The sequence below is a fragment of the Geotrypetes seraphini genome, chromosome 8, assembly GCF_902459505.1.
Source record: "Geotrypetes seraphini chromosome 8, aGeoSer1.1, whole genome shotgun sequence".
Classification (NCBI taxonomy): Eukaryota; Metazoa; Chordata; class Amphibia; order Gymnophiona; family Dermophiidae; genus Geotrypetes; species Geotrypetes seraphini.
In genome coordinates, this window is record NC_047091.1 from 127716073 (window position 1) to 127743756 (window position 27684).

General features: G+C 41.0%; 2 protein-coding genes across 3 annotated transcripts in view; both read right to left on the bottom strand.

Moving 5' to 3' along the window:
* RAB35 (RAB35, member RAS oncogene family) overlaps positions 1-9530 on the bottom strand; it is a 38908-nt gene extending 29378 nt beyond the window's left edge. Inside the window, exon 1 of the mRNA XM_033955550.1 lies at positions 9305-9530. Coding sequence (XP_033811441.1) covers positions 9305-9356 — 52 coding nt within the window. The 5' untranslated portion in view covers positions 9357-9530. The remainder of the gene's footprint in view (positions 1-9304) is intronic.
* Positions 9531-16718: 7188 nt separating this feature from the next.
* GCN1 (GCN1 activator of EIF2AK4) overlaps positions 16719-27684 on the bottom strand; it is a 324708-nt gene continuing 313742 nt past the window's right edge. For both annotated transcript variants that reach the window (XM_033954090.1, XM_033954088.1), the window contains exons 57-58: positions 24332-24550; positions 16719-17626 (exon numbers count right to left, since the gene is read on the bottom strand). In XM_033954090.1, coding sequence (XP_033809981.1) covers positions 17501-17626; positions 24332-24550 — 345 coding nt within the window. In that variant the 3' untranslated portion in view covers positions 16719-17500. The remainder of the gene's footprint in view (positions 17627-24331; positions 24551-27684) is intronic.

Here is a 27684-nt window from a genome sequence, read left to right on the forward strand (position 1 = left end):
GCCACCATGTGACCCAGAAAGCATAGGATAGTGCAAATCTGAAACCTGTCAAAACAGTGATGGGACGGAGTAAAGTCCGTCATTAGAAAGTTAGGTCCTGGCCACTCAAATGTCCAAACTTATCCTGATGAAATAGATGACCTGCATCAGCTTGAGCATGGGATAGAGTGAATTTAAAGGACAAACTATTAAATGATCAACAGCTTTCATAAGAACATAAGAGTTGCCTCCACTGGGTCAGACCAGAGGTCCATCCCGCCCAGCGGTCCGCTCCCGCGGTGGCCCATCAGGTCCGCGACCTATGAAGTGGTTTCTGACCACTTCTATAACCTACCTCAAGTTCTATCTGTACCCCTCTATCCCCTTATCCTCCAGGAACCTATCCAAACCTTCCTTGAACCCCTGTACAGTGTTCTGGCTTATCACCTCCTCCGGAAGCTTGTTCCATGTGTCCACCACCCTCTGGGTAAAAAAGAACTTCCTAGCATTTGTTCTAAACAGGAGGGCAGATATAAAGATGTAAACATGTATACTTGAAAGACAGGTAGGATAGAAGAGATATGTGCAAACAATAAGGGGCAAATTCTATAAACAGCATTCTGATTGTAGGCAGTGGTAGGTGTCATACCGCTATCTAGCCAGCCAATCAGGATGCACGTTTAAAAAAAAAAAAAGCCTCAAGGAAGGTCACCTACATTGTAGGCATTTTCACAAACCTAGGGAGGTGTGTGGTTTTACCTGGAAGTGGCCCTAGGTGAGCTTAGGCAAAATGCTGGTCTACATTTCAGACAGACGCGGCCGTCATTAGAAAGTTAGGTCCTGGCCACTCAAATGTCCAAACTTATCCTGATGAAATAGATGACCTGCATCAGCTTGAGCACAGATGAATTTCTGCTGCTGAGAAACTCCATGCTTATGGTTAGTGAGGCTAAGTGACCTGTTTAACATCTCACTGGTAGGGGCTCTGTGTGCTGCTCCGTAAATGTGCCTCACCCGAGTTATTTCTGAGTGAATAACTTCTAATCCTAGAACAGGACAAAGCAAAACTGTACAACCCAGGTGCCAGGTCATCATGGTATCCAGAAATTGGCCATAACACAAAATATTCTTCCTAGATGCAGCCACAGCTGGTGTTTCCCAGTAGTACTATGGGGCTATTAGGAAGTTTAAATGTCTGAACATTTCTGCTGGTGACTGTCATGAGTATATATTTCAGGCACCAAACTGCTCAAACTCTCTAAGACAAAAGAAAACATCAGGAGTTCCAGCAATTGCAGAGTGAAGGGGTGGGGGACGCAATAACTAACCTAGTTTATTTACAGGCATATAAAAAAAATTGCCTTAGGTAACTGAGGAAATGTCAAACGATCCTCTTCTATTTCACGTAGCAAAAGCATTTCATGTTTTTTGCTGCAGCTGCTGAAAAAGCCTGAGCATGAAATTGGCCTTTAGCAATATCCTTAGCTAGCAACGTAGTTAATTTTTTCTATGCAGTGTGTGAATTGTAATGCAAGTACTTTCATTCTCATCCTCCTTTCCTTTAAAAGGAGGCTTACCACTTATGATGTGAATTTATGATTCTGGATGTTAAATTTTAACTTATTTTTTTGTTTTTGTCTATTATGTCTTGATTTTTATTATGTATGTCAATTTGGTAAACTGCATAGTATTAAAGGCGTATTAGAGTATAGAAACTGCATAAATAAGTGTTGCTGTCATCTCCCCTTATCCTGACAAATATATCAATATAACAAGCTGAATATAACCACTAAATCAAACTTCACCCAAAAATATTCAATAGTTTAAATATCAGAGCTATAAGATCTCCACAGTACAAAATAGTCATAGAGAAAACTTAAGGTAAATGAGAAAAAGACCTCAGTATCTCCCCCGGATCGCAGTCCCTCTGGGAGTCTATATGGGAGGCCATTTTTTCAGAAGAAAGTTTTTTTGAAGCAGTGACTCTTTTTTCTGATGTAGGCATTTATAGTAATTTTACTTTTAAAGTCTACAATGAATGCTATTTAGCATATAAAATGTTTCTTTTTTCCTTTTATAGAGTTTCCCCTGATGCAGCGATATCACGAAACAGGGCCTTGTTGGGAAATCTATTGATTTATGAACCGGTATACCTCATGAGAAAACGGAGGATACTGTGATTTTTTTCTTCTCTGCTCTAACTTAATGAGCTAGGAGCTTGGATATCTCCACAGATAAATGCTATTTTCTTTGCATTTTTTGCACAAGTTTTTGCATATTAAGAATGTATTGAAAAGATATTATATGGAAAGTAACAAAAGTTTTTGTGGGTCTAGGAGTTGTTTGACCAAGGATGTATGTATGCAGCTAATCCAGGGAGATACTGAGGTCTTTTTCTCCTTTACCTTAAGTTTTCTCTATGAATATTTTGTACTGTGGAGATCTCCTTATAACTATTGAATAATTTTTTGGTGAAGTTTGAGTTCCCTTATCCTGCTATTCATTTAAACATGTATGTGTTTAGATCCTTAATTCTGTCCCTATAAGCTTTCTGCCAAAGCCCGTTGATCATTTTAGCCACCCTCTCCAGAATGACTCCATCCTGTTTAAATCTTTTTGGAAGTGTGGTCTCCAGAACACCACACAGTATTCCAAATGAGATCTTACTAGAGACTTATACAGATCCTTATTACAAATACCAGATCCCTAGAACCAGGCATATTTTGTTTTTTGGAATTTTTCAATTTTCAGAATTATAACATTAAGTCAGCCCTCCGACCTTTTCTGTTTCTCACTGCCACCCTGAGTGGAATCTGGAGCTCTATTTGCCACTTTGCAGTCCTCCAACCTGAATTGCGCATGCACCTGGGTTGGTTTCAGGGTGTATCATGTTGGGGAAATTTATTACTTCCGGTTCACATCAAATTTCGGATAAATAATTTTGTACCTGTACTTCCTTTTTCCTGCTGAACATTCCCTTTCCTATGCACCAAAGCATTATTCCAGCAATTGGTCTCACCCTATTAACTTCTTTGTACCTGATGATCATAAAGTATATAATCAACCCAAAACTTGCTCTTCTTTTGTGCACAGAACTTCATGCTATGCACCATTCTATTGATTTTACAATCCAAATACATGGCCTTGCATTTTTAAGCATTAAATATTTGCTGGCACACCCTAGACCAGTGTTTCGCAAACTTTGAGAAGCCGCAGCACACTAAACATGGATAGCAGTGGGTCGAGGCATCCGGAAGCATGTGGATATCGACATGATGATGTCACATGCATGCATGACATCATCACATTGATGTCCGTGCATGTGCAAAGGCCCTCCAGTGAGCCCTGTGCTGCCAGTGGGGGGTGCTGGAAGGGAAGGCACGCAGAGTAGAGAATGACACTGGGACAAATTTTTCCCCTGTCCCCGCAAGAACTCATCTTCCCTTCCCCAATCCTGCAAGCTCCATCCTCATCTGCACAAGCCTCACACACTTTAAAATCATACCTATTTGAGGCTTGTGCGGTAGGCAGAGCTTACAGGAATGGGTCGGGGATAGGGATATTGACAAAACTCACGGGGACAGGGACAAATTCATCCCCATGTCATTATCTAGTGCAGAGAGGAGCCGGCTGATTGCCTACAGGATGTGTCTCTTGCTGTAGGCAGTCAGCCGGCGCCTCTCCTCCCTGGCATCTCTCGGCACACCTGGAATCTCGGGTGGCACAATTTGCAATACACTGCTCTAGACATTTCTTCAAGTTTTGCTAAATCACTCATTAGGTTTTCTTATTGCAAGTGTTCATATTATCTGTAAAGAAGCGAGCCTTATTTTTCAGCCCTTCTGCAATACCACTTACAAAACTGTTAAACAGAACAAGACAAGAACTGTTCCATATAATCCACCACTAGTAATGCCCCTATCTTCAAAGTCAACTCCTATTACCACTATCATTTGTTGACTCCCATTCTTAATCAGTTTAGAATATAAGAATTGATAGAATGGGTCAGAACAAAAGGTCCAAAGTATTCCTATGTAACTTCATAGCATGTGCTCCAGTCAAACGGTAATCAATGTGTTTACTGTTCCACTCTGCTCAGGATTTTGTAAATCTCTCATCCTTCTCCAGACTAATTAGCCTTTCCTCATATGAGAATCATTCCATCCCCTTACTCATTTTGGTTGAGTTTCTCTGTGCCTTTTCTAATACTGCTATATTCTTTTTCAGATTCAATGATAAAGAGTTACACACAGCACAAGGTGCTACTATGACAGCACTGAGTTTCTAACTAAATAGTTCACTTTAAGTGTGCTCAGTTCAACAAAGGACTAAAGGACTAACAACCTGCAACAACCTGATTGAGAAAATATTAAATACTGATCCAGGAATATATATTAACAGTCATTAGAAAGCCAACTGGTTAATTCACCAGTCAGTAAGATATTAAGTAAATGCAGGTAGGAAGTGATGTCGCTGGGCTGAATGGCTGCTTAAACCCACAGCTTCTTGCTGGCCCAGTGAAATCCACAAACATCAGCAGCTTAAAATGACTCTATTGCTCTTTTTTTCGATTACCTTACCTTACTTCCAGGACCAATAGCAGTTATGAGCAAAAAAACCCTCTCCGATCTCCAAGATTTTGCATATCAGAGCAGCAGCCAGTCACGCTGTGAGTCAGAGGACATGGACACCACCTGATCATAGCATGGTCAGGGCTTGTTATCTGAATCCTGTGTTTCAATATCAGGGATTGATTCTTCACATATAGAGGAAATTAAACAATGCCTAAGAAAGATTAAAGCTGGCATTGCACATTTGTGTGGAGATGGTGGTTATTGGATCTGAGCTGCGAACAAACATCGCAGTGTTAGGCTCACACACTGACAAGGTTGAGCGATGGATGAAGGATCAGGTGGTACAACTATCCATGCAAGAGAAGCAGCTTCATAACATCTCACAGCAACAGGGAGAATTCCTCAATAAAACTGAGGAGTTGGAGAATAGAAGTCAGCAACAGAATTTAAGATTCAGAGGCTTACCAGATAGCCCTGAATATCTGGACTGTATGTCAGTGGTACAAAAGATCTCCTTCCATATTTTATCTCTTACTCAATCCGATGCTCCTCCAGAAGATGTAAAGATTGACCAGGTTCACTGTGCTTTGGGCTCAGCATGCTCAAATCTCCTGAAAGATATAGCTGTCTGCTTCCACAATTTTGCACAGAATGAAATGATAATGGCAGCAGTGCAAAAACAGGATAAGATTATTTGGGACACTTATGAAATCACAGTTTTTGGGGACATCTCACTGATCAATCTGAAAAGGAGACAGGAGCTGCACGAGTTCACAACTAGTTGGACTTTCCCATTTGGATAACAATTCTCATATAATGGCACATCTCATTGAGTCATTTCCAGAGCCTCTGCTCTATCACTTAAATCTCTTCGCTGCAATATGGAGGATACCATTTCTGAACACTCGTTAATTACAATATCTCTTCCGAGATGGCAGAGTGTGTCCTTGGGCAGAGGGAGATTGTGATCCACACAAAAGCATCTAAACAAGTCTCAGGAAGCGATAAATGATCCACTTTGAGTGGGCTCATTACAAGATGAGCTCCTTTTACACTCTAAATTTGCTTCACAACCAATTAAAAAGATATCTGGTGTAGCAGTTCTGATTTCAGGGAGAGTACAGATTGATATGTTAGCACAGGTCTCCGATTCTCAGGGACAGTTTGTGGCTATCCACGCAAAAATTGCGTGTGTATGTCTTGTGTATGCCCCGATAGAAGTCCTTTTATGATCATTTAGGAAAAGCACTGGGTGGTTTACCAGCTGGGAATTGGATAATAGGGGGAAATTTTAATATAACTATGTTCCCGCCTCTAGAAAATAGTACTCAGCAGGACAGAAGGGAATTAAATGCCTTTGTTCACAGTTTTGGATTGGTGAATGCCTGGCGATTTTCCCACCCTATAAATCTCAACTCATTTTTAATTCTCCTGTGCACAATTCCTGTTCAAGAATTGATTATATTTTTATAGATAGGCATATCTTGCCTGTCCTAATGGGAGCGACAATTGATACTTCGTCCTGATCTGATCATGCACCAGTCAATGTAACCTTCTCCATGGGGTGTACTGATAAACCCCTTTGATTTTGGAGACTAAAAGTGGCATTTTTGGATTCTAAGGAAGTGATGGCAGATCTCCAAATTATTCCATTAGTTTTTCCAGCAGAAGAAAACCTCAGATATCTCAGTGGCACTGGTTTGGGACAGTTTTAAGGCATTTTTAAGAGAACATTAAATGGACCTGGGGAAGCAAAAGGATCAGCAACTGAGAGAGATTTTGGACTGTGAACAACTATATTTTACAAATAGATCCAATAACTTTAAAGTAAAATTATGTACTCTACGCAAACAAATTAAAACTCTGTGGGTGGATAAAATAAAACACGAGTTATACTTAGCTCAGAGAGTCTATTTTGAGGAAGGAAATAAGCCTATTAAATTATTGGCTCAACAACTGAAGAATACACAGTCCCAGTCCTGTATCACTTCACTGAGATTCCCAAAGTGTTATTGTTTTGGACCTCCTTGGGCTCCGACAATACTTTGTACAGTTTTATCAACAATTGTATTTTTGAATGTGGTCCTTGATGAGGAGAGCTCGATATTTGGATGCTGCATCTCTTCCAAGGCTCACCCCCCCCAAACAATTTGCAATATTATATCAACCCACCCAGATGAAATTTAAGAAAGTCTTCTGGGTTTGATGGTCTCACGACCAGGTTCTATAAGCATCTGGGAGGCTTTATAGCTCCAATGTTGCTTTAAGTTTTTAAAAGACATTCTGCAAGGCAGTAAGCTTCCTACTTCTATGCTAGAGGCTGGTGGAGTGACTGTATTGCCTAAATCAGGAAAGGATCCTAGTTTTTTGTGGATCCTATCACCCCCCATCTCTCTGCTGGCTAGGACTCTGGCTTCTAGATTAAATAAAGTAATTAGCCTTTTAGTGGGTGAGGATCAAGCTGGTTTTATAACATGCAGATCCACTGGAGACAATGTGAGGTGCACTTGGGATCTTATTTGATATGCTAAACAACAGAGTACTCCTATGACTGGATTGGTGGCATGGACTGCTGCTACTATTTGGGTTTTTGCCAGGCACTTCTGACTTGAAATAGCCTCTGTGAAGACGGAATACTGGATAGATGGACCATTGGTCTGACCCAGTAAGGCTATTCTTATGTTCTTAGAGTTGGGCTTTATGCTCCAAATTTTAGAACACTTTGGGTCGGGAACTAATTTTCAGATATGATTATAGCATTGTATTCTGTTCCTATGGCCACAATTCTTGTAAATGGGGTGGGGGGGGTGTACTCTAATACCTTTAGGTTACACAGACAAGTTCTTTCTCCGTTATTGTTTGTGCTGGTCACTGAACCTCTTACAGCAACTATTTGGAAATATCAGAACAGCAGGGGCATTTCTGTCATTCAGGAGGAATTTAAGATACTTTTTGCTGGTGATATTTTGCTCACAGAGGGATGGCCCAGGACCTCTTTATCTTGTATTTTGCAGGAATTAGAGGAATATGGTGCCCTTTCAGGGTTTAAAATTAACTCATGTTGAAACTACTTGTGAATTTAGATTCTACTGCTATGACTATGATTAAGCAACAAATGCCATTTGGCTGGGCTTCAAAATGTATTCAGTATCTGGAAGTGAAGTTGTCTGGGATTTGACTAATATCTACAAGCTTAATTTTGGTAAATTACTCCCAGAGCTCTCTAGGGCACTGGACAGATGGCAACATCTTTTCCACTCTTGGTTAGGAAGAGTCGCTGTTTGTAAGATGATGCTCCTTCCAAAGTTTCATTATCTGTGCTACACGCTACCCCAGACCAGGTTCAGGTCTTTGCAAAAGTTGTTTGATTACATCTGGAGGAGGTGCCTCCCGCCACACCCTCCCCCTTAAGGGTAGCTAAACAGATTCTGTTTTCAATCACTTAAGTAAGAATATGTGCTACCGGATGTGACTTTTATATTTATTTGCAGATCAGACATTTACTCCATTCTTCTCTCTTGAGAGATTGGCTTCAATCTCCGTGTTTACCTCTGGAAGATCTTTTATTAGGGAGTAGTTGTCAAAAGAACCTAATCACAAAATTCTATTTGTTGTTACAAGGACAGTCTGGGCAGAAACCTCTACTATATTAATAAATGGGAAAAAGATCTGAGTAGCTCCGTTCCAGAAAAAGTCTGCACATCTTTACATGATAATACCTTTAAATTTTCAATCACAGCTAACTTGATACAACAGGGGCTTAAGGTACTCTACCGTTGGTATCTTTACCCTACTTGTTTGGCACTCTGATTCTAATACATTGCCACTGTGCTGGAGGAACTGCAGTCAAAGGGGAACTTTTTTCACATGTGGTGAACACGTCCCAAAATACATACTTTTTGTGCTTCCTGCACCAGAATACTTTCAGAAATGTTAGATTACTCAGTGTCATCTGATCCTAAACTGTTTTTAATACAATATCAACCTCCAGACTTACTGGAGTCTCGCTTTAAGGATCTGTGAGTCTGTCTGGGCATTGTGGAGACAAATTGCAAAGTTATGGACTACTGCATCTCTTCTGGACCTGGATCTGCTTCCATCCAAACTCTAGTATGCCTACAATCTTAGTAGAATGTCAGCTATTCACCATAATAATATTACTGCACTGAGAAACTATGACAACCCTTTGAAGTTTGGTATTACTCCAAAGTTGGTGGATAGCCACACATACGTTAGTTACAAAGTATACTGTAAATTTAAAGACTTTTATTTATATTTTTAATACTCTTAAGGCCGATTCTTCAGGTTCTGCCTATCTTTTTTCTAATGAGTATAACTCATGTTGTCTGTGATGGCTTGGTATAATTTACTCAGTAGCTACGGGGAGGGAGTGGGATTGGAATGGGGGGTTATAATTTTGTATATAGCTTGTTTTGCACTTTGGAGTTATTATGTTTTCAACAATGTCATAATAAAAGTTCAAATTAAAAAATGTAAACGCTATAAAATCCAGATGAGAGATATTGGAAAAGCCTTCAACACCAGTCCAAACATTTAAGAACCAGGCCAGTCTTCGATATTTTCTTACTTGTCCCACCCCTTTAAACCTCCCTACAGCACCGGGCTCGTCAGCTCTACAGTTAGGCCGGAGCGCTAAGCTTGTTGGTGGCCTTCAGTACCGTGGGCGAGTCGTGTTTCCTGTACACAGGGCGGAGGCCACTCTCCGAGATACAGTTCTCCACCTCACTTACCACTATCCCCGATAATGAGCAGCTTGAAGAGATGATCATAATCCCGGGCCATGGTCAGAGATTCGAGGCCTGGTCCCGTCGGCCTCACGGTCAAATCGAATCCGTTTCCCGAACAAACAACCGGAACTGACCACAAACACCTAGCGCGCCCCACTACGCCTGCGTAGCGGTGTGCCCGCCCCTCCCCTCTGAGGTACAGGACCTTCTTTCCGCATGCGCAAAAAAACTAGCGTGCTGAATGGCTGAGAGCAGAAGCAGGGCTGTTGCAGAGGAGTATGGGAAGATGAGGGGGAGGGGCGAAGGATGAAGCGGAGGTTGGGGTCGAGAATGGGGCGGGGATTGGGACGGGGTCAAACTTTGTCTCCGTGTCATTCTCTAAAAATTTGAAACTAGCATCTGTATGTAAAAAAAACATCTTGGACGATTGGCAACTGAATTCAATGATTTAAAAAACCGGCAGAAGCTGCTTTTGGATTTAAATGAAACACTGTTAAATGACAGCATTTGTGTCTTGTCTGCCTTTGATAGGGCAACAAGCGTCGTCTGCTGATCAGACTCCTAATCTACAATGCCCTCCATCATGTGCCCAGCTCCTGAAGCCTCTTACTCTTACTGGCATCAAGGGACAGTTCCAATATTTAATAGACACTTGTTTTCCTAATCCACTACATCAGTGGTCTCAAACTCAGGGCCCAGGGGCCACATGCAACCCGCCAGGTACTATTTGGAGGCCCTCGGTATGTTTATCATAATCACAAAAGTAAAATAAAACAGTTTCTTAATCATATGTCTCTTTAGCTATAAATTACAATATTATTAAGACTTAGCCAAAATGAAAGATTTATAAATTATAGTTTTACCTCATGCAAAATTGTAATTTATTTAATAAGACATTAACTATATACCTACAAATCCAGTGTGGCCCTACAAAGGGTTTGAGATCACTGCATTACACCATTTATGTTCTTTTCTACACCCACTGCATTAATATTTGGTACAAATAAACATAGCCTGCATCTTGTACATTTTGATCTGCATTTTTTTCGTTTTTTGACGATTCATCATGGGACATTTCAGTGCAGACTGTGATAAATCATCCCCTTCCAGTGGGAGTGTTTCAGGGAGAGGTTGTGAGACTGAATTGTCTCCTTATCAGCGAAGAGTGACTTCTTCCACCACAGAACAAGAATTTCCTCAATGGTTGATGCCAGAATCCTTTCAGAACCGGGAGAGGGTTAAACATAGGTAAACTAGAGATGCAGGGGTGTAGGTATGGGCAGAATGGGATGATGCTCCATGGTACCTGCAACGAGCAGCTGAAAACTCCAGCCCAGGCTCTCCGCCAGCCACCACTGCAGCGATGTCCTCTCCTCCCCGCCACCCACCACCATCCGAGCAGCTGAAGGATGTGATGCAGCAGCTCCGGCGATAGCTTCTCCCTCCAGGACCTGGGATCCCTGCCAGCCACCACTGCCTGCTTACCAGCCTCACCTTGTGGCCTGCTGTTCCAAGGCCCAATACTTAAGAACATAAGAACTGCCATCTCCGGATCAGACCTTCGGTCCATCAAGTCCGGCGATCCGCACACGCGGAGGCCCTGCCAGGTGTACACCTGGCGTAATTTATAGTCCACACCACCAAAATATATTCCAATAATCACTCACTACTATGGAGAAATACAGACCAGAGATAAGAATATGTAGTTATATGGAGAAAAGACCTCAGTTTCCTCTTAGAGAGGTCACTATGTCTGCCGTACACAACTTAAAGCAGCATAGGAGAAAACATCCCTGGTCAAAAACTCCACTACATCATACTAACAAAAAAGACTGGTAGTAATTTATAGTCCACCATATCTTTATATGCCTCTCTTAAGGAGATATGCATCTAGTTTGCTCTTGAAGCCTAGGACGGTCGATTCCGCAATAATCTCCTCTGGGAGGGCATTCCAGGTGTCAACCACTCTCTGAGTGAAGCAGAACTTCCTGACATTAGTCCTGAACCTGTCCCCCCTTAGCTTCATTACATGTCCTCTAGTCCGTGTCAAATTGGACAATGTAAATAATCTTCTCTGCTCTATTTTGTCGATTCCTTTCAGTATTTTGAAGGTCTCGATCATATCCCCACGCAGTCTCCTTTTCTCAAGGGAGAACAATCCTAGTGTTATAAGTCTATCCTCGTATTCCAGTTTCTCCATACCCTTCACCAGTTTTGTTGCTCGTCTCTGCACCCTCTCCAGCAGTTTTATATCCTTCTTTAGGTAGGGAGACCAATGTTGGACGCAGTATTCCAAGTGTGGTCTGACCATTGCCCTATAAAGCGGCATTATAACTTTCTCCGATGTCGATTTTGGCGGTACCGCCGTCGACGCAGAGGATTCCATCGCAGACCCGGTGCCGAATAGGATGTTCTGCTGACTCTGGCGATTCTTAAGTGTTCGCTTTTTAAGAGTGGCACAGCGGGTGCAGGAGTCCGCCCGATGCTCAGGACCCAAACACTGCAAGCACCAATTGTGTGGGTCAGTGAGGGAGATCGGGCGTGCACACCGCTGGCACTTCTTAAAACCTGGCTGCGGGGGCATGAATGGAAATACGGCCTCCGCAAAATCAAACCCGGAGGCCTGTATAGTGGCAACAGGCCCCGCCGGGGCTAGTTCGAAAAAGGGAAAAAAGAAAGTAAAATTTTATTTTTTTTTTTAATAAAGGAAAATAAAAGAGAACCCGAAGGTAAGAAAAGTAAAATAACAAGAAAATTCGCGAGCGGGAAGGCAAAAAAGGTAGTTTCAACGGCCGTTGAAAAAACACGCGTCTTCTTCGCTCCGCGGAAACGAAGAAACTGGGGACCACGCACTCCTCCGTCGGGCGGGAAGGCACTCGCGCACGCGCAGTGCGGCCAACTAGAACTTTTCTAGTTAAAAAGGTCCGTACCGGGGGCTCCGTCGGTGACGTCACCCATGCGTAAAGAATATGCTGCCTGCTTGTCCTGGGATAACACCATCTTTGCAGATAATTGCTTCACCCTTTGTTCCAGGGCCATGAAGTCACTTTTGATACTTCAGTGGGATGGCTAGCTGTATCATTTATGCCACTATGGATAAGTAGCATAGGATAACAGTCCTTAGGCTTGATGAGTCTTGGCAAAATGTTCCACTACATCTTGAATCTTTACACAAGGCAGACAGCACAACTCTCCTGACATCATGTCCAGTCAGCAGATGGATGCCTCTGTACCTCTTAGAAGGGAATCGCCAACCAAAACTACCTTTCACTTCTTATTGACTATTGCTCGACCAACTTTGATATTTTTGGAGCTCTGTTTTCTTCTGTTCTTGAGATATTATTATATCTTCTAACTCTAGGGCTGCAAATTGGTTTTTCAGTTCAACAAAAGATGGAGTAGCGAGGTTCACTTTGCAGGATCTGGTGATCTGCATTCAGCTGTCCTCTTTCAGCCCAATGTCTCCATCCCTTTTGTCCGAGGTCCCCGATGCATCCAAATGCGTATCTGGGATGGATTTCTGATGCTCACAGATGTCCCTTAGTCTTGCCATCTGGTTCTCTTAGCTCTTAGTACTTCTTTTATGAGGGATTCAACAGGCATACAACTTGTATGCAAAACCAGTCCCTCACCTTGGATCAAGTAATCAGTCTGCACTGTTGCAGAAGCTGTTAACATGAGCAGCACAAGCTTTGGAGGTATGAGTTTTTTAACCATACTGTAACTAGAATAACTTTTTTCAACTTGTGGGTAGAAGGAGCAACCCTGTTCTTCTTTTACTTATTCAGTAAATAAGGAACAGGTAGTTACTGTTTTATGAGTTTGAAGAACTTGTACAGATTCTCTTTGTGGATGTAGTTCAATGTACTTTCTCACCTATTATACAGTGATTTAGCATATGCTCTCAGGTTTAGGAATGTATTTTTTAAAATCTGGTGTATAGAGTTGTGCTTGTTTAGTAGTTTTAATTAAGTACTAGAAATAAAAATTGTTTCTATTGAGAGGATAAGTAATATGTGTCTCAGTGACTTCTTGATTAACCTTGAAGCAATACTAATGCTGCTAACAATTTGAGTAAAAGAGTATACCTAACAAGTGTAGCTTGTTTCCCTTTTGCGAAGTGGGGATAGAAGAAAAGCCTAGGTTAAACTGATAATCAAGTACTTTAGGGGAAGAACACTACAATAAAGAGGTCTCCTTCTTTAAGATATATAAAATAAAGTAATTAGTAAACTGTGTTTATGCTTATATATATATGAAGGAAGGAAAATTCTTGTTTAAATCAAGAGGTTACCTGATGAAAAAGGTCTGAACCTAGTAACCTCACTAAAGGTTTTCCCTTGTTGGAAATAATTGAAGATGAGAGGTAGAGAATTTAGTAGAGTGCAAGCCTAGGGATGGGTGGGATAAGGTGCAGAGTGGGAGGACCTAAACAACAAGAGATCTGTGGACAGTGTTAGCTGTGAAAACAATCTCCAGATCTATGATATATTAGGATAACTTACAGTACCACTGATCAGGTGCATGAAAAGGTGGGGGAGGGGGCAGAGGCTGGCATAATTTACTTAACAGGAAATATAGTTATCTGAAGGGCCATTGATAAATCTCTAATTTCCACCACGACTGGTACTAAACAGATTTAACATAGATGACCAGTGCTGAAGCTACAGGATAAGCGAGAGGTAAGGGTGCAGGGGTAAGAGGAGGGAGTGCTTGAAAGGCAAACCAGCTGTCTCCAGGATACCCATTCTGCTATGTAGCAAGGCCAGAGAGGGGCCTGCACAATACACGGCAGTTACAACCAGAAGTAGGGCCTGCTTTATACAGTCTCTTAGGGGGGTGCCTCACTGGGATAGTCACTCTTGGGGGGGGGAGTGCCTTGCTGGGATAGCCACTCTCAGGTGTGCCCTTTGTCTATTTCCTGACTTTGCATATCTCCCAGTCACTGTTTTCTTAGCCCTCCCTGACAGGACCTAGCTATGTTTTTGCCCCTTTCCATGAGTGATTCACTGTGAAAGCCTGAATTCAGCTTTTCTTTTATTATTTTTATGACATCTGATGAAATTCATCCCAGGATATTGAGGGAGCTCAGAGAGGTTCTGGTGGCTCAACTTAAAAGATTTATTCAATAAATCCTTGGAGATGGGAATGGTTTGTGGGATTGGAGAAGAGCAGATGTGGTTCCTCTTCACAAAAGTAGTCACAGAGACAAAGTGTGAAACTACAGGCCGGTAAGCCTCACTTCGGTTATTGGAAAAATAATGAAAGCATTGCTGAAGGACAGGATAGTGAAATTCCTAGAATCTAATGGGTTATAAGATCAGAGACAACATGGCTTTACTAAAGGTAAATTGCAAACTGAATTCTTTGACTGGGTGACCAGAGAATTAGATCGAGGAAGTACGCTAGATTTAATTTACTTAAATTTCATCAAAGCCTTTGACACGGTTCCTCATAAGAGGCTCTTGAACAAGTTTGACTGACGTTAGGACCCAAAGTGGTGAACTGGATTAGAAACTGGTTGATGGACGGATGTCAGAAGAAAGTGCAAAATCTGCGTACCTCTCAGAGCTCATACAAACTCTGAGAGCTACGCAGATTTTGCAGTTTATTTACCCACTTCTCAAGCTGTAAAAGTGCTCTGAATACAATAGATGTGTGTTTTTGCAAAAGATGTGTGTTTTTGCTGAAACATGGATTGTGTTGGGTCCTTGCTTTTTAATGTACAGTATATTCTTTATGACAGGGTACAGCTTTTTGTTTTAATAAAGGATTCGTTTTAAACATATTCTTTGGTGACCTTGGACTATTTCAATTTCTGTAATCTTCCTGCATTCATCCAGGCACATTACATTTTTGGATCCACTGTTTTTCCACAAACTTTCTGCACACCATCAACAATTGTCTAACATCTATATACATAAAACAGACTGTCAGATGCAGTTACTTCACAGTTTGTTTCCACCTTTCATATACGCCAAAGTCTATTATACAGTCACGCCACACAATAATACCATACAATCTCTAACCTAAGAGACAGGAATGAATGCCCCAAAGTCCTGACTGAATCCTTCAAATCAACACATTACAACTGTACCCAGGACAAACCCACCTATTTATTTCTACCCTTAAAGCAACGAGCAATCAAACGTTATGCAGTACAAACACAACAAAAATTTAATTTAATCAGAGAATGAGTTTCTGTTGTAATAACACAATTCAGAACTGGAAAAACTGGAAAAAAAATCATAGAACATCTACAGCCGCTACTCCTAGAGAATGAGCAACTGAAAGAAATACTGCATACTGTAGACTCCATATACTGTGCACATTGAAGTCCAAGGTAACTGATTGCACTATGATTGAATCTGCATTATATGAAGTCTACAGTTTATCTGCAGTACTGGCAGGCATAAAAGGAGAAGCTTGCATAAATTACCAGGAACAAAAGGAAGGTGTAACTTCAAATGCTGACAGAAGTTCCCATATCCTCATCAGTGAAAATTACTGAGGACATGCTAAAGAATAACCCAGGGAAGGCATTGACATGGATCCCAACCCATCAGTGCTATTGAAGAGTGAGGTAATGCCATAGACCTCAATCACTACTAGCATAAGGAGGAAGAGGAAGAGAACCTGGAACTTCAGCAATGGGAAAGAAGGTTAAAAGAAAAGGGAAAGGGGTGGAGGGGGAAGAAAGTCAATGGGAAGGTGGTAAAAGTGTCAAAAAAAGGATGCAGGAAGAGAGGATGGGCTAAAACTAACCTATTCAGTACTCAATCCCTCTAGCAATTTCAGCCCCACTCCCCCCCCCTCACACATTTGTTCATACTTCCCTGCAGTGCTCACTCGGCTTCTCTAGCACTTACATGCCCACCACTCATAAGCTCCCCATCCACCCCAATCTTAATCCCCATCTACTTATGTAGCATAATTTTAATCATAATCCCTCAATCTACTCAGATGCCTTGCCAATTATATCTTCCCCCACCACACTCACTTATCCAGACCCCACTGCTAGTCACCCTCATTCACTCAGCCTTGCTGCCCACTCATAACTCTCTCACAGGCTCACTCATTGAACCCGTCACACTTAACGCCATTATCCAGCAGCTTACTCACTGACCCCTCCCTTACTACTCAACCTTATTCATCCGCTCACTCACTGAATCCTCCTGCTATTCTTAACCCCATCATTCATCCACTTACCTGCTGAACTTTCTACCACTCTTAATCCCATTATTGAATAACTCACTGAATCGCTTTTCCCGCAACTCTTAATCCCACCAATTCACTTCATAACCCAACCATTCATCTGCTCACTTTCTCATACATCTGAACAAGCAGTCTGTGAGACAAATGTATCTTTGTGCAATGTTTAGCGCATGCATTTTTCAACTAGTATATATTTTGTTTGTTAACCTTTATTTCTGTGAATTCAAATGAACTGACATTGAAACCACACTCTTTTCCTTTTAGATATAGAATGATGATTAAATTATAATCGTCTGTACTACTGTGTAAATACAATATCCACTGCAGCTGTTAGGATACATGCCATTCAGCAGAGGTGCTCCTGTGCCAGCTAAAATATATCTAATAGAATCCAGACCATTTTTCACATCTTTTCTGAAAGTGGGTTTAATGTGCTGAGTTTATCAAGAAAAATAATTCTGACAGAATAAAATTAATTCCATTCTTAACATTCCTTCTTTTAATGACTGTCATATTTTAATTCCCCTACACTTGGATTTGAAATTTCTAAGTTTGTTTAAAGAGCTTCAAAATTGTAAACAAAGGAGTGAAGCCCAAACCCCATTAATAATCATCAACTGAAAAACAAAGATTAAGTTCACTGTCACACAAGGAGCTGTAAAAAGCTGTCAAAATCAAAGTTCTAAAAGTTGTATAGGTCCATTAAAAGGAAAAGTCTCACCCAGACATTGGTTTTGCTACCAGGAAATCAGAGCTACAGCTTTTTTATCTGCTCCCATAAAAAAGATGCCATGCTTTGATGTTTCAACCCAGTAAAGGCATAAGGCCTCTTTTTGGGTAGTTTTTGATAACAAAATGTCCTCTAGGAAGTTATTTTTGTGGTCAGTGCCTTTCACCATGAACTTATTTTCAAAAATGAAAACAATTGTGGGTTGAAATGCTGATACAGTAAAGTTGGCTAATAATCCATGATGCCCTTCGCTGTCATGTCAAGATTGTATCATCAATCATTTCACTGGAATCAGGCTGGCTAGCGAGTTTCTTCAGAGATCGGCGGCAGCTTTCATTCAAAAGCTCAATGCTAGCACCATCAAGGATCTTGCAGACCGCCTAAGGAAAAAAAGGAATATGAATTAAAATCAAAAGGCTCTTTTCTTTACTCTAGAGTATCTATATCCAGGGTATTATGAAAAACTATTACAACATAATTTTATGTGCTTAATATTTACATTTTATTTATAAATCTAATGTATGTGTTCTACATATAAATAAAAATCCTGAACACCATCAAGAAAAGCAGGTTTCTGTTGCTCTGGGAATTTTTTGTTGGTTTGTGAGGGGTTTTGTTAGTTTTTTTTTTTAAACTTTGAAGTTATTTCAATCTTGTTAGTCTTGGTCCCATGATGCAAACTATTGTCAGGTTTTCTTAGATATCTCTGGTCAAAAGCAGATATTCAGCTTCTTGTGCTTTCATATTTAAACAGGTATTTGTCAAAGCCCAAAATATTCACTATGAGGAGGCAGTGCTGGCCTATGCTTTCTCCATCCACCAATGGTTATTTACCAAAGTATGTGACTTTTTTAACCTTAAGGCCTCCACCCTTAAATATATTTACATAGCTGCTATTTCCTATTGGAAAATGATCATGCCTGACAGAAAGGCGCTGGGGTATGGTGAAAGCTGCTTTTTCAGGATCCTTATGCCCGAGTCCCATAATTTCAATGTGAAACTTCACCCCTTTGCCAGTGATGCCAGAGATCTTGCCTACCAACATCTGCTGATTATGTATTTGAAGGGTCTGGACCACCATTGGCAACTTGAATAAGGCACAAGCAGAAGATGACCACCTAGGGATAGGTGATGCTGATCTCCGTTTTACACAGAACATTGGAACTGATGTCCAGATCAGAACATACTCGATTTTAGTAGTAGTTTAGAAAAGGATCTATTAACATAAACCTTCTAAAATACCTGCAGGAGTGCAAGTGCAGTGGGAGCAGCAATTTTACAAATATAATCACTGAAAAAATGAATGACAAATCTGGCAGCTTCCACACAAAATTGCAATTTCACAACTTTCAAAAAGAGATTATGGACTTGCCCTGGGGTAAGCTCTTTTCCAGTAGATGGTGAGACATTCTAGATTCTAGACATTCTAGTCCATGCGAGTATGGGGAAATCATTTGGTTGAGGACGGGCTGGGGAGGGCTTCGACGGCTGGGATGGTTTAGATAGGTTGGAGTAACACTTCAGTAGATGGAACCAAAGCACAGTACCGGGCAGAGCTTTGGGTTCTGGCCCAGAAGTAGAAGAAGAAAATTTTAAATTAAATCAGTAATTTAAAGAGAGGGTAAGGTTGGGCAGATGGGTTTTTATCTGTTGTCTAGAATGTCTCTATTGCACTGGAAAATGCAGCTACCCCATTTTACAAACCTACATATGTATAGTACATGTCGCCAGTTATGTAGTAAAACCACAAGGCTATCTGAATTCAAGAAATCGTGGCACAGACACGTGGGATTCCTTAGGGAGAGGAGATGAAACAGATGCTGTGATGTGCCATTTGGCCTTTATGTTTCTATGTTTCACAATATTTACTTGATTTAGTTTTGGAGGTGGAAATAAACTATATGGAATTAAGAATGATCTCATAATCCCTCAGGTTAAGCCCTGGCTACAATAAGCATTTTTAATGCATGCATTTGAGCTGGTCTTAAAACCCTACGCAGAAATTTTTCACCATGCCTCACCTTTGTAAGATGGGACTAAAATCTGCACAAATAATCTTCATCTAAGTGACTCCCACTTGAAATCTATGTGTGGCATAGATCTCCACGTATAAATAGCAGCTTTCTGAAATTTGTACTTAACACATAAATGCAATATACATGTGGAAATACTGCTATTTACACATGGCTATATTTCTAAAATAACGGCCTTAATTTATTTTCTGCTGAGAAAAAACTATGCAGTGCCTGAAGTCTCATTATGTTTGGAGCCTGGGAAACATCTCATCAAGGGACTTCATTTTCCACATGCCCATTTGCTCCCTCCCTCCTGTTAGAACTCCAGCAAGTGAGGATCCTGAGAATCCAATAATTTTTTAAAGCAACGTGTGTCCTTTTAAATGCTTCATTGGTTCAGAATAATACAATTACAGTATTAACTTTATTTTGTTTTTGTTACCCTTAAAACTCAAATTTCAAGCCAACTGTTCAGTTTTGAATAAGAATATTGACTGTAAACTACTCTGTTTATTAAATTCTGTAGTAAACATTCTAGATTGTCATTTATGAGAGGTAATTCACTGGAAAAATGGAATCTGGGATAGACACAAAGGATCCCTAAATAAAAAGAGGATAGTATCGACAGAAAACTCAAAAGATCATCAAATCAATAACTATAACTTCATTTTATGATGTGCAAAAGTGTATGTGCAAGAGTGTATTTTAATTTGTTATACCGTTTAAGCATATTACAGATCTGAGCAGTTTACAATACAAAACAGATAAATGTTTAATGGTGTTTAAATGTAGCCGCAGCTTCAAAGATGTTTGCAGTTCTCTAGTTTTAGAAGACTGCGAAAGGGCAAAGCCCCTCCATCCCATGCCATGTAGCAGGTGGTGCAAGGGTGCTCTTCAGCCGCCCATCCCGCACAAATAAGGCATGAAATAGGGGTATTAGGGTCTGAAGCAAAATAAGATGCTTTGAAGAAGCTGGAGAACTTAGGAAAAAAAAAAAATCGGGAAATTCAAGATGGCTGAGCATTTTGGTACCAAAAAAATGGTTTAAAAATGCTTCAAGGTTGACCAAAAAATTAAAAAAAGGGAGAGGACCAAAGAGGGGAGGGACCAAAGACCTAACTGCAAAAACCATCAAAATAGAGTTTTCAAGACTCCCCCACTCCTGATTTTCCCCACAGAATGTCAAAGCCTGTATCAGCTCCTTTAAAAAGTAGCTGGATCTGGAGGGATTCTCTGCCTCAAGCTGCCAGTCAGCTGCCATGCTGAGATCTTCGAGCTGTCAGTTAAACCTTAGTCAGACTGATCCTTTATCCCCAGGCTGCAATGCATGACACAGAAAAGGAGACAAAACTTCAGATGGCACCCTGAGTGCCCTGAAGGACCACTATTGGTGCTTAAAAGCCTGCGTTCAAGCTCCTGACCAAGTCAAGGAAGCTGAGGGCTTTGAATCCTGAGCTCTACAAATCTTTAGCAGGCTTGCTGTACAGGTCCCCAAAATATACAACTGCCACCTGCAGTCTTAAAACAGCTGCTCCTCTCCAAGCAGGCAAAGCAGTCCCTTTAAGCTGCGGAAAAAAAATCTACAAACCAGCCAAAAAACTGAATAGACACTGCAAAACAATAAAGAAATAAACTGAGCAGATCAGAGAGATACCTTCATGCTTGCCTGAAAAAGGAAGAACTGAAGGGGGCAGCAGAGACTGTAGAGAAGGAGGAGTTGAAAAGTTATGATTGACATTTTCTGTAGTATGCTCAAGAGCACAGATGAATAATCTATGATTCAGCATACTATCCCTATTGCACTGGAATGTGCCTTTATGGAGAAGGCATCAATAAATGAAGGATGTACAATAAAATATTCCAGAAACTAGGCCTGATTTGAAATGTGATACACTGTAGACGAGTGAGTTCCAAACTGCTAAGTGAATGGCTAATTGAATGGAGGATGGAAGTCCTGGAATGCTCTCGTTAATGAAATAAGCAAAGGAAACTCAAGGAGAGGAATAAGGCTGAAAATCAATATTTGAGGTGAATGCATGCAAAACATCTGGCCTCAGTTCTACTAAAATAAGAGTTGGAGAACTGGGTTCAGAATCCTAAGGACTAAGCAAGAGAAATTGGACTATTTCCTAGTTAAGCAAATATGATAGGAAAGGTGCAAAAAAGAGAATAACCATGAACCTGGGTGTGATTGGTGGAGGATTATATAAAGAAGAACTGTACATCGAAGGAAGCTAACTCCGGAATGCCTGGATGGCTTCTAGAATGCGGTATGAAAGGATAAAGGGATCGTCCTACTGGATGTAAAAGAAAATATTATATGCACTTACTAGAAGTGACCTGGGATTTGAACTTTGGACCTTTGTATCAAATACCAGCCAAGTTTTCTCAATTGAAGATAACATAGTAATATAGTAGATGACAGCAGATAAAGACCCGAATGGTCCATCCAGTCTGTCCAACCTGATTTAATTTAAATTTTTTCTTCTTAGCTATTTCTGGGCAAGAATCCAAAGCTCTACTCGGTACTGTGCTTGGGTTCCAACTGCCGAAATCTCCGTCAAAACCTACTCCAGCCCATCTACACCCTCCCAGCCATTTAAGCCCTCCCCAGCCCATCCTCCCCCAAACGGCCATATACAGACACAGACTGTGCAAGTCTGCCCAGTACTGGCCTTAGTTCAATATTTAATATTAATATTATTTTCTGATTCTAGATGATATGAAACCGAAGATTGGAGGCTCAGGAAATAGAATGGAAACAGGCATTATATGGTCCTGTGAGTTGCTTCTTAGGACTTTGTTTAGAAGCGAGAAACAAAGTTAGGGCCATCAATGGAAGAATGTTTGTGGCAAGCTAGCAAAAGAATGTGAGAAACAATCATACCACCAGAAGTTGAAAATTGTGGTTAATAAAGAGACAATCTGCGTTATCCAAATTGGAGGAAACTTGACAGTATGAGGAATTTCACAAAAGTACAAGATAAAAAGATTGCTGATGGATCAGAAAGTCCACTAGGCCAGTAGGAAAAAAGTGGAAACTTGGTAAGAAAAGCATTCTCTGTGCCTTGTAGAAATACAGGTAGAATAAGCAAGGGGAGAGTGCATATTGCTTGAGGTATGTGATCGGATGATTCAGTGGAAGAACTAGAAAATATATAGTGTGGTAATAAAACATAGGTCTATAAAAAACAGAATCCAACAGAGCAGTTGTTGGAACTTTGAGTAAGGAAAGCATAGTATTTACTGTGTACATGGAAAGTCCTAATGTATGAAGGAGGTCGTATAGATATCATAATGATAGTAAACAATGGAACTTGAAACTAATGAGCAAATATAACTCATTACAGGGGCAGCAACATGCAAATGAGTAGGCTTGAGCTGTTGTTAAGGCAATTGGGTACTAGACACCATTTTGTTTTTTAATTTTTTTTGACTTCATAGAGAATAGCAAAAAATGCAACTACCAGGTATATTTCAAGGTGCTGACAGGGATATAAAAATATTACCGCTCTGGAATTAGTGTAAAATATATATGAGATTAGAATTTTAATAGATGAATGCCTCAAACTTTCTTCTGATAGTCCAAAAATATTTTCTCTTTATACAATTATACTTGTGGTCATTTGGGTTTATAAGTTTTTGACAGAGAGCTGAAATGGACAAAAGCCACACATTTTCTGATCTTACCTGGTTCATCATTGAACAACTTCCTGTGGACTTTAAAGGGGATAAATCTGCCCTTATCCAGTTACGGGAGCAATTCTGGATCTTTGAACTCAATGCTGTTCATCCCCTTAGTCTTAATGAATGTATGGAGTGGAATACTATCGTGTAGCCTATTGGGCTCTGATTGGCTGTCTGCTCATGACGTTTTCTTCCTGCTCAGTTTTTAAGCGTGTTTTGCGCTTTGCTCTGTTACCTCCTCCTTCCTCCCTCCGGCTGGCTCATTTTTGTGCTGCTTATGCCTAATGTTTGCTGTCTGTCCTGTTCAACAGGTTCCTGAGGAAGGGACCCAGAGTCTCCGAAACCGGGCTTGGTAGAACCTGATTGGCGGTGGTTCTCATTTGCCCCGCCTCTAATTTCAGCTCTCCGGACCATGTCATCAAGCTAAGTTGTAGTTTTTCACCTAGGAATCGGCTGGGAGACTCTCAAAGCGTTCTACTCTGTCTTTACTTTAGCACTATAGCATTGTGATTAATTTATCAAGTAATTATTTTATTCACTGTTGTGTGATTAATTTGAACACTCCGGAGAGGGTCCAGTGATGGTGTGCCGGTGGAGGCTATTATACCTTCACCAGTGTGTGTAAAGCGCTGGAGAATCTTCTCCCCTTGCTTATCCTTCACACTGAGGACCCCTCCTTCACCTATTATAATATGTACTAGACATTTGGTGCTATAGACAGAGTGGGCCGCGCTGAGAGTCTATTACACTTTTTACTGCTCTTTGTGGTTTCTATCCAGTATGGAATACAAACATATTTTGCATAAGTGCAAAAAAAAACCCTACAAAATGAAACTGAACAAAAAGCATAACCCCATTGAAAAAGCTTAGGATCCTAGATTGAGATTTTTATCATTGTTTGACAATTAGTTTATTGTGATTGACATGCAACTTATTTCATGTAACAAGTCAAGATGATACAAAGTTAGAATTAATCTGTTCTTTGCTCACCTGATGAGCTAAAAAAATAAAAAATGAACATATTCTCAACAGATTCATACTGTGGAAGAAAACTTGGAATATCCCTCCCCTTTAGAACCACAGAACTCTGGAACAACCTCTCATCCCCGCTCAGAAATTCAAGCTCCTTCCAATCCTTCCGCAAACACTTGAAAACTTGGCTCTTTTCAAAAATCTAATCACCTCCCGCTCTCTGGTACCCTTGTCCCTCTCCATCTTCTTAGTTCCTCTCCTATAACCCTTCATTGTAGTTCCTTTCCTCCTAACTCTGCAAACCATGCCGATCTCTACGCTTGCGGAGATGGCGCGGTATACAAACCTAAGGTTTAGTTTAGTTTAGACTATGTGATTTCGTAAACAACAAAATGGTCTTTAGATGCTTACCTGAAGAACACTTTCACCTTCCCTCATTTTTAGAAGGTTAACGATGGCCTGGTCACTGTAAGCCCTCACACTGGTGTTTTTATCTTTTGTGTTATCCAGAAGTGTTTTCAGAATTGGTTTGATTATTTGGGGATCCAGTGGAGGGAGGGGTTCTTTATTTGCCCACCAGATCATCTTTTCTGCTACCAGTTTTATATCACTGGAAGGGTTTTGTAGACACTGTAAAAGTAAGAAGAGTCATCCTTAAATTTATATTTTTAACAACTATGAGCATGTCAAGAAAACAAAAGATAGTGATTTCACTCATCTGCAACCAGGGCTGGATTATGGGTATAGGCAAACCAATATTACTGTAAACCACTTAGATATTTAATCTGAAGAGCAGTATATCAAATAATATATACAGGCAGTCCCTGGGTTAAGAACGAGTTATGTTTTTTAAAGCTGTTCTTAAGTTGAATTTGGATGTAACTCAGAACTTGTAGATTTTAAGATTCTTGCTACTTACCTCTGCTCCCAAGAAAATGGCAAAACCAGAAGGCATAATTTGAGGTTGAGGGGTAGTAGACCCAAGAGTAATGTAAGAAAATTCTTCTTTACGGAGAGGGTGGTTGATGCCTGGAATGTGCTCCCGAGGGAGGTGGTGGAGAGGAAAACGGTGACAGAGTTCAAAAAAGCGTGGGATGAACACAAAGGATCTTGAATCAGAAAATAATAGTATATATTGAAGAATTAAGGCCAGTACTGGGTAGACTTGCACAGTCTGAGTTCTGTATATAGCCATTTGGTTGAGGATGGGCTGGGGAGGGCTTCGATGGCTGGGATGGTTTAGATGGAACCAAAGCACAGTACCAGGCAGAGCTTTGGGTTCTGGCCCAGAAGTAGAAGAAGAAAATTTTAAATTAAATCAGTAATTTAAAGAGAGGGTTAGGTTGGGCAGATGGGTTTTTATCTGCCAACATCTACTATGTGTTTACCGTCCCTACCAGGGTTGCCTCTAAGGTACAGCATGCACAACCATACACTGTTCTTAATGTGACCATGATTCCTGAATCTGCTGCAGGAGAAGTGTAGGAATCTATGCCACTGGAAATACTGCTCAGTGAAATCAAATGAAGCCACAACTGCATTCTTAAGTACGAGTTGTACTTAAGTTGGGTATCTGTAACTCAGACTGCATGTACACCTGAAAACTTACCATCTGCCTACATTTAGAAGAAGCCCTTCTAGATACGCTCAGGACTCAAGTAGCTAGAATTGGAATCTTTCTTGATTTTTCAGGATTTCATGTATTTGTAAATAATTGTCTAGAACAGTGGTTCTTAAACCTATCCTGTGGGACCCCCTAGCCAGTTGGATTTTCAAGATATCCCTAATGAATATGCACAAGGCAGATTTGCATATAATAGAGTTGACAGGCATGCAAATCTGCGTCATGCATATTCATTAGGAATATCTTGAAAATCCAACTGGCTGGGAGTCCCCCAGGACAGGTTTAAGAACCACTAGTGTAGAAGTAGCTGGATATATTACAGAGTTTATCTCTCTATAGCTCCCGAGACCTTCCCTCCTTCTAGTACAGAAGACTGTGATAGAAATTCAGCCAATGGGAAGAATGCTCTAGCCACAGTAAGGAGAGTCTGTGCTGCAAGTGCTGTGGGGGAGAATGAATTCTGCATGAGGCATTGGGAACAGCCAGTGAAGTAGGGTTATTGAGAAGATGGAAAATTAATTCTTACTTGATCATTTTCTTTCCATAGTCCCAACAGATCAATCCAGAGACTTGTGGGTTGTACCCATCTACCAGCAGGTGGAGATAAGGGAGAATGCCAGAGCTCTGCATGCATGTAATCCCCTGTGCAGCAGTCTCCTTTCCCGTATTCTGTCTAGCGAAACAATAGGAAAGCCCTCTAGAAAAGAGAACTCATCTCCCTTTGAAAAGAATAAGAGCACCAACACTTGTGCCTAACTCTCAACATTCACACCAAAACCAGTAACATTTAAACATTAAGCAACTTTCCATCTTGGCTTTACCACAGTGCCTTTTTTTTTTTTTTTTTTTTTTCCAAGTTCTTGAAACCAGTCTCTGCCAGCAGTTTTTTGCATCTCCTCAAAACTTCTTAACTTCAGGGAGACCCTCTGGATTGATCTGTTGGCATTCTACAGATCAATCCAGAGACTTGTGGGATGTAACAAAGCAATCCTCAAGCTGAGTGAGACCTCGCAACCCCAGCTGCCAACACTGAGGCACCAAATGCTGAATCCCCCCAAGCCCACACATCCAACCAGTAATGCTTCACAAAAGTATGCATTGAGGACCAAGTAGCAGAACAATAAATCTCCTCTACAGATACTGTCTGCGATTCTGCAATAGGAGTAGCCTGCGCCTTGGTGGAATGCGCTTTCAGAGACAATGGTGGGGAATGTCCCACTAACACATACAGTATGCATATAAAATCGCTTCCTTGAGCAAGCACTCAATAGTAGCTTTAGAGGCCCGCTTGTCCCTCTTGCAATAAGATGAACAGATGATCTGACTGCCTAAATTAATTGGTAACTTCCAAGTACCGAACCAATACCCACTTGACATCCATGCAACATAAAGCCTGGAAACCTCTGGATAATCTTCCCTAGCAAAGAAAGGCAGAAAAATCAGTTGATTCACAGGAAATGCCAAAACCACTATGGGACAAAAGATGGCACCATCCTGATCATCATGCCTGACTCTGTGAAATGGAGAAACTGATATTGACATGACAGGGCTTGCAACTCTGACACTCTCCTGGTCGAAGTAATGGCCACCAAAAATATCACCTTCAAAATAAAGTCCTTTAGTGAGATGCGCTTCAAGGGCTCAAAAGGTCCTCGTTGTAGGTCTGAAGCACCAGATTCAGATTCTACTCCAGTCAAAATCAACCTCCAAGGGGGCTTAAGATGCTGGATCCTTTTCAAAAACTGGACCATGTCTGGATGCACTGCCAAAGGTGACCTATGAATATGACCCCAAAAGCACAATAGGGACCTGGACCTTCAAGGAGCTGCAAGCTAATCCTCTATTCTGCAGGAATGAGAAGATGCGCACAACTGAAGCCAAAGCCGGAGAAATCTCCCTCAAAACACACCAAATTATCTCCAAACCGTAGCATATGCCTTCATACCCTGCAGCAGGGTAGAAATGACCTTCAGCCTTGCCCCTCTCAAGAGCCAGGCCACAAGACCAAAGGAGGAGGAATCTTCTATGAAGATTGGGCTCTGCAACAGAAGCTCCCCTCTCCTCTTCCCTCCGATGGAGCTGGTCCATGATCTTCAATCTGACCAAGTTTGCGTACCACAGACTGGGCCACCAGCACTAC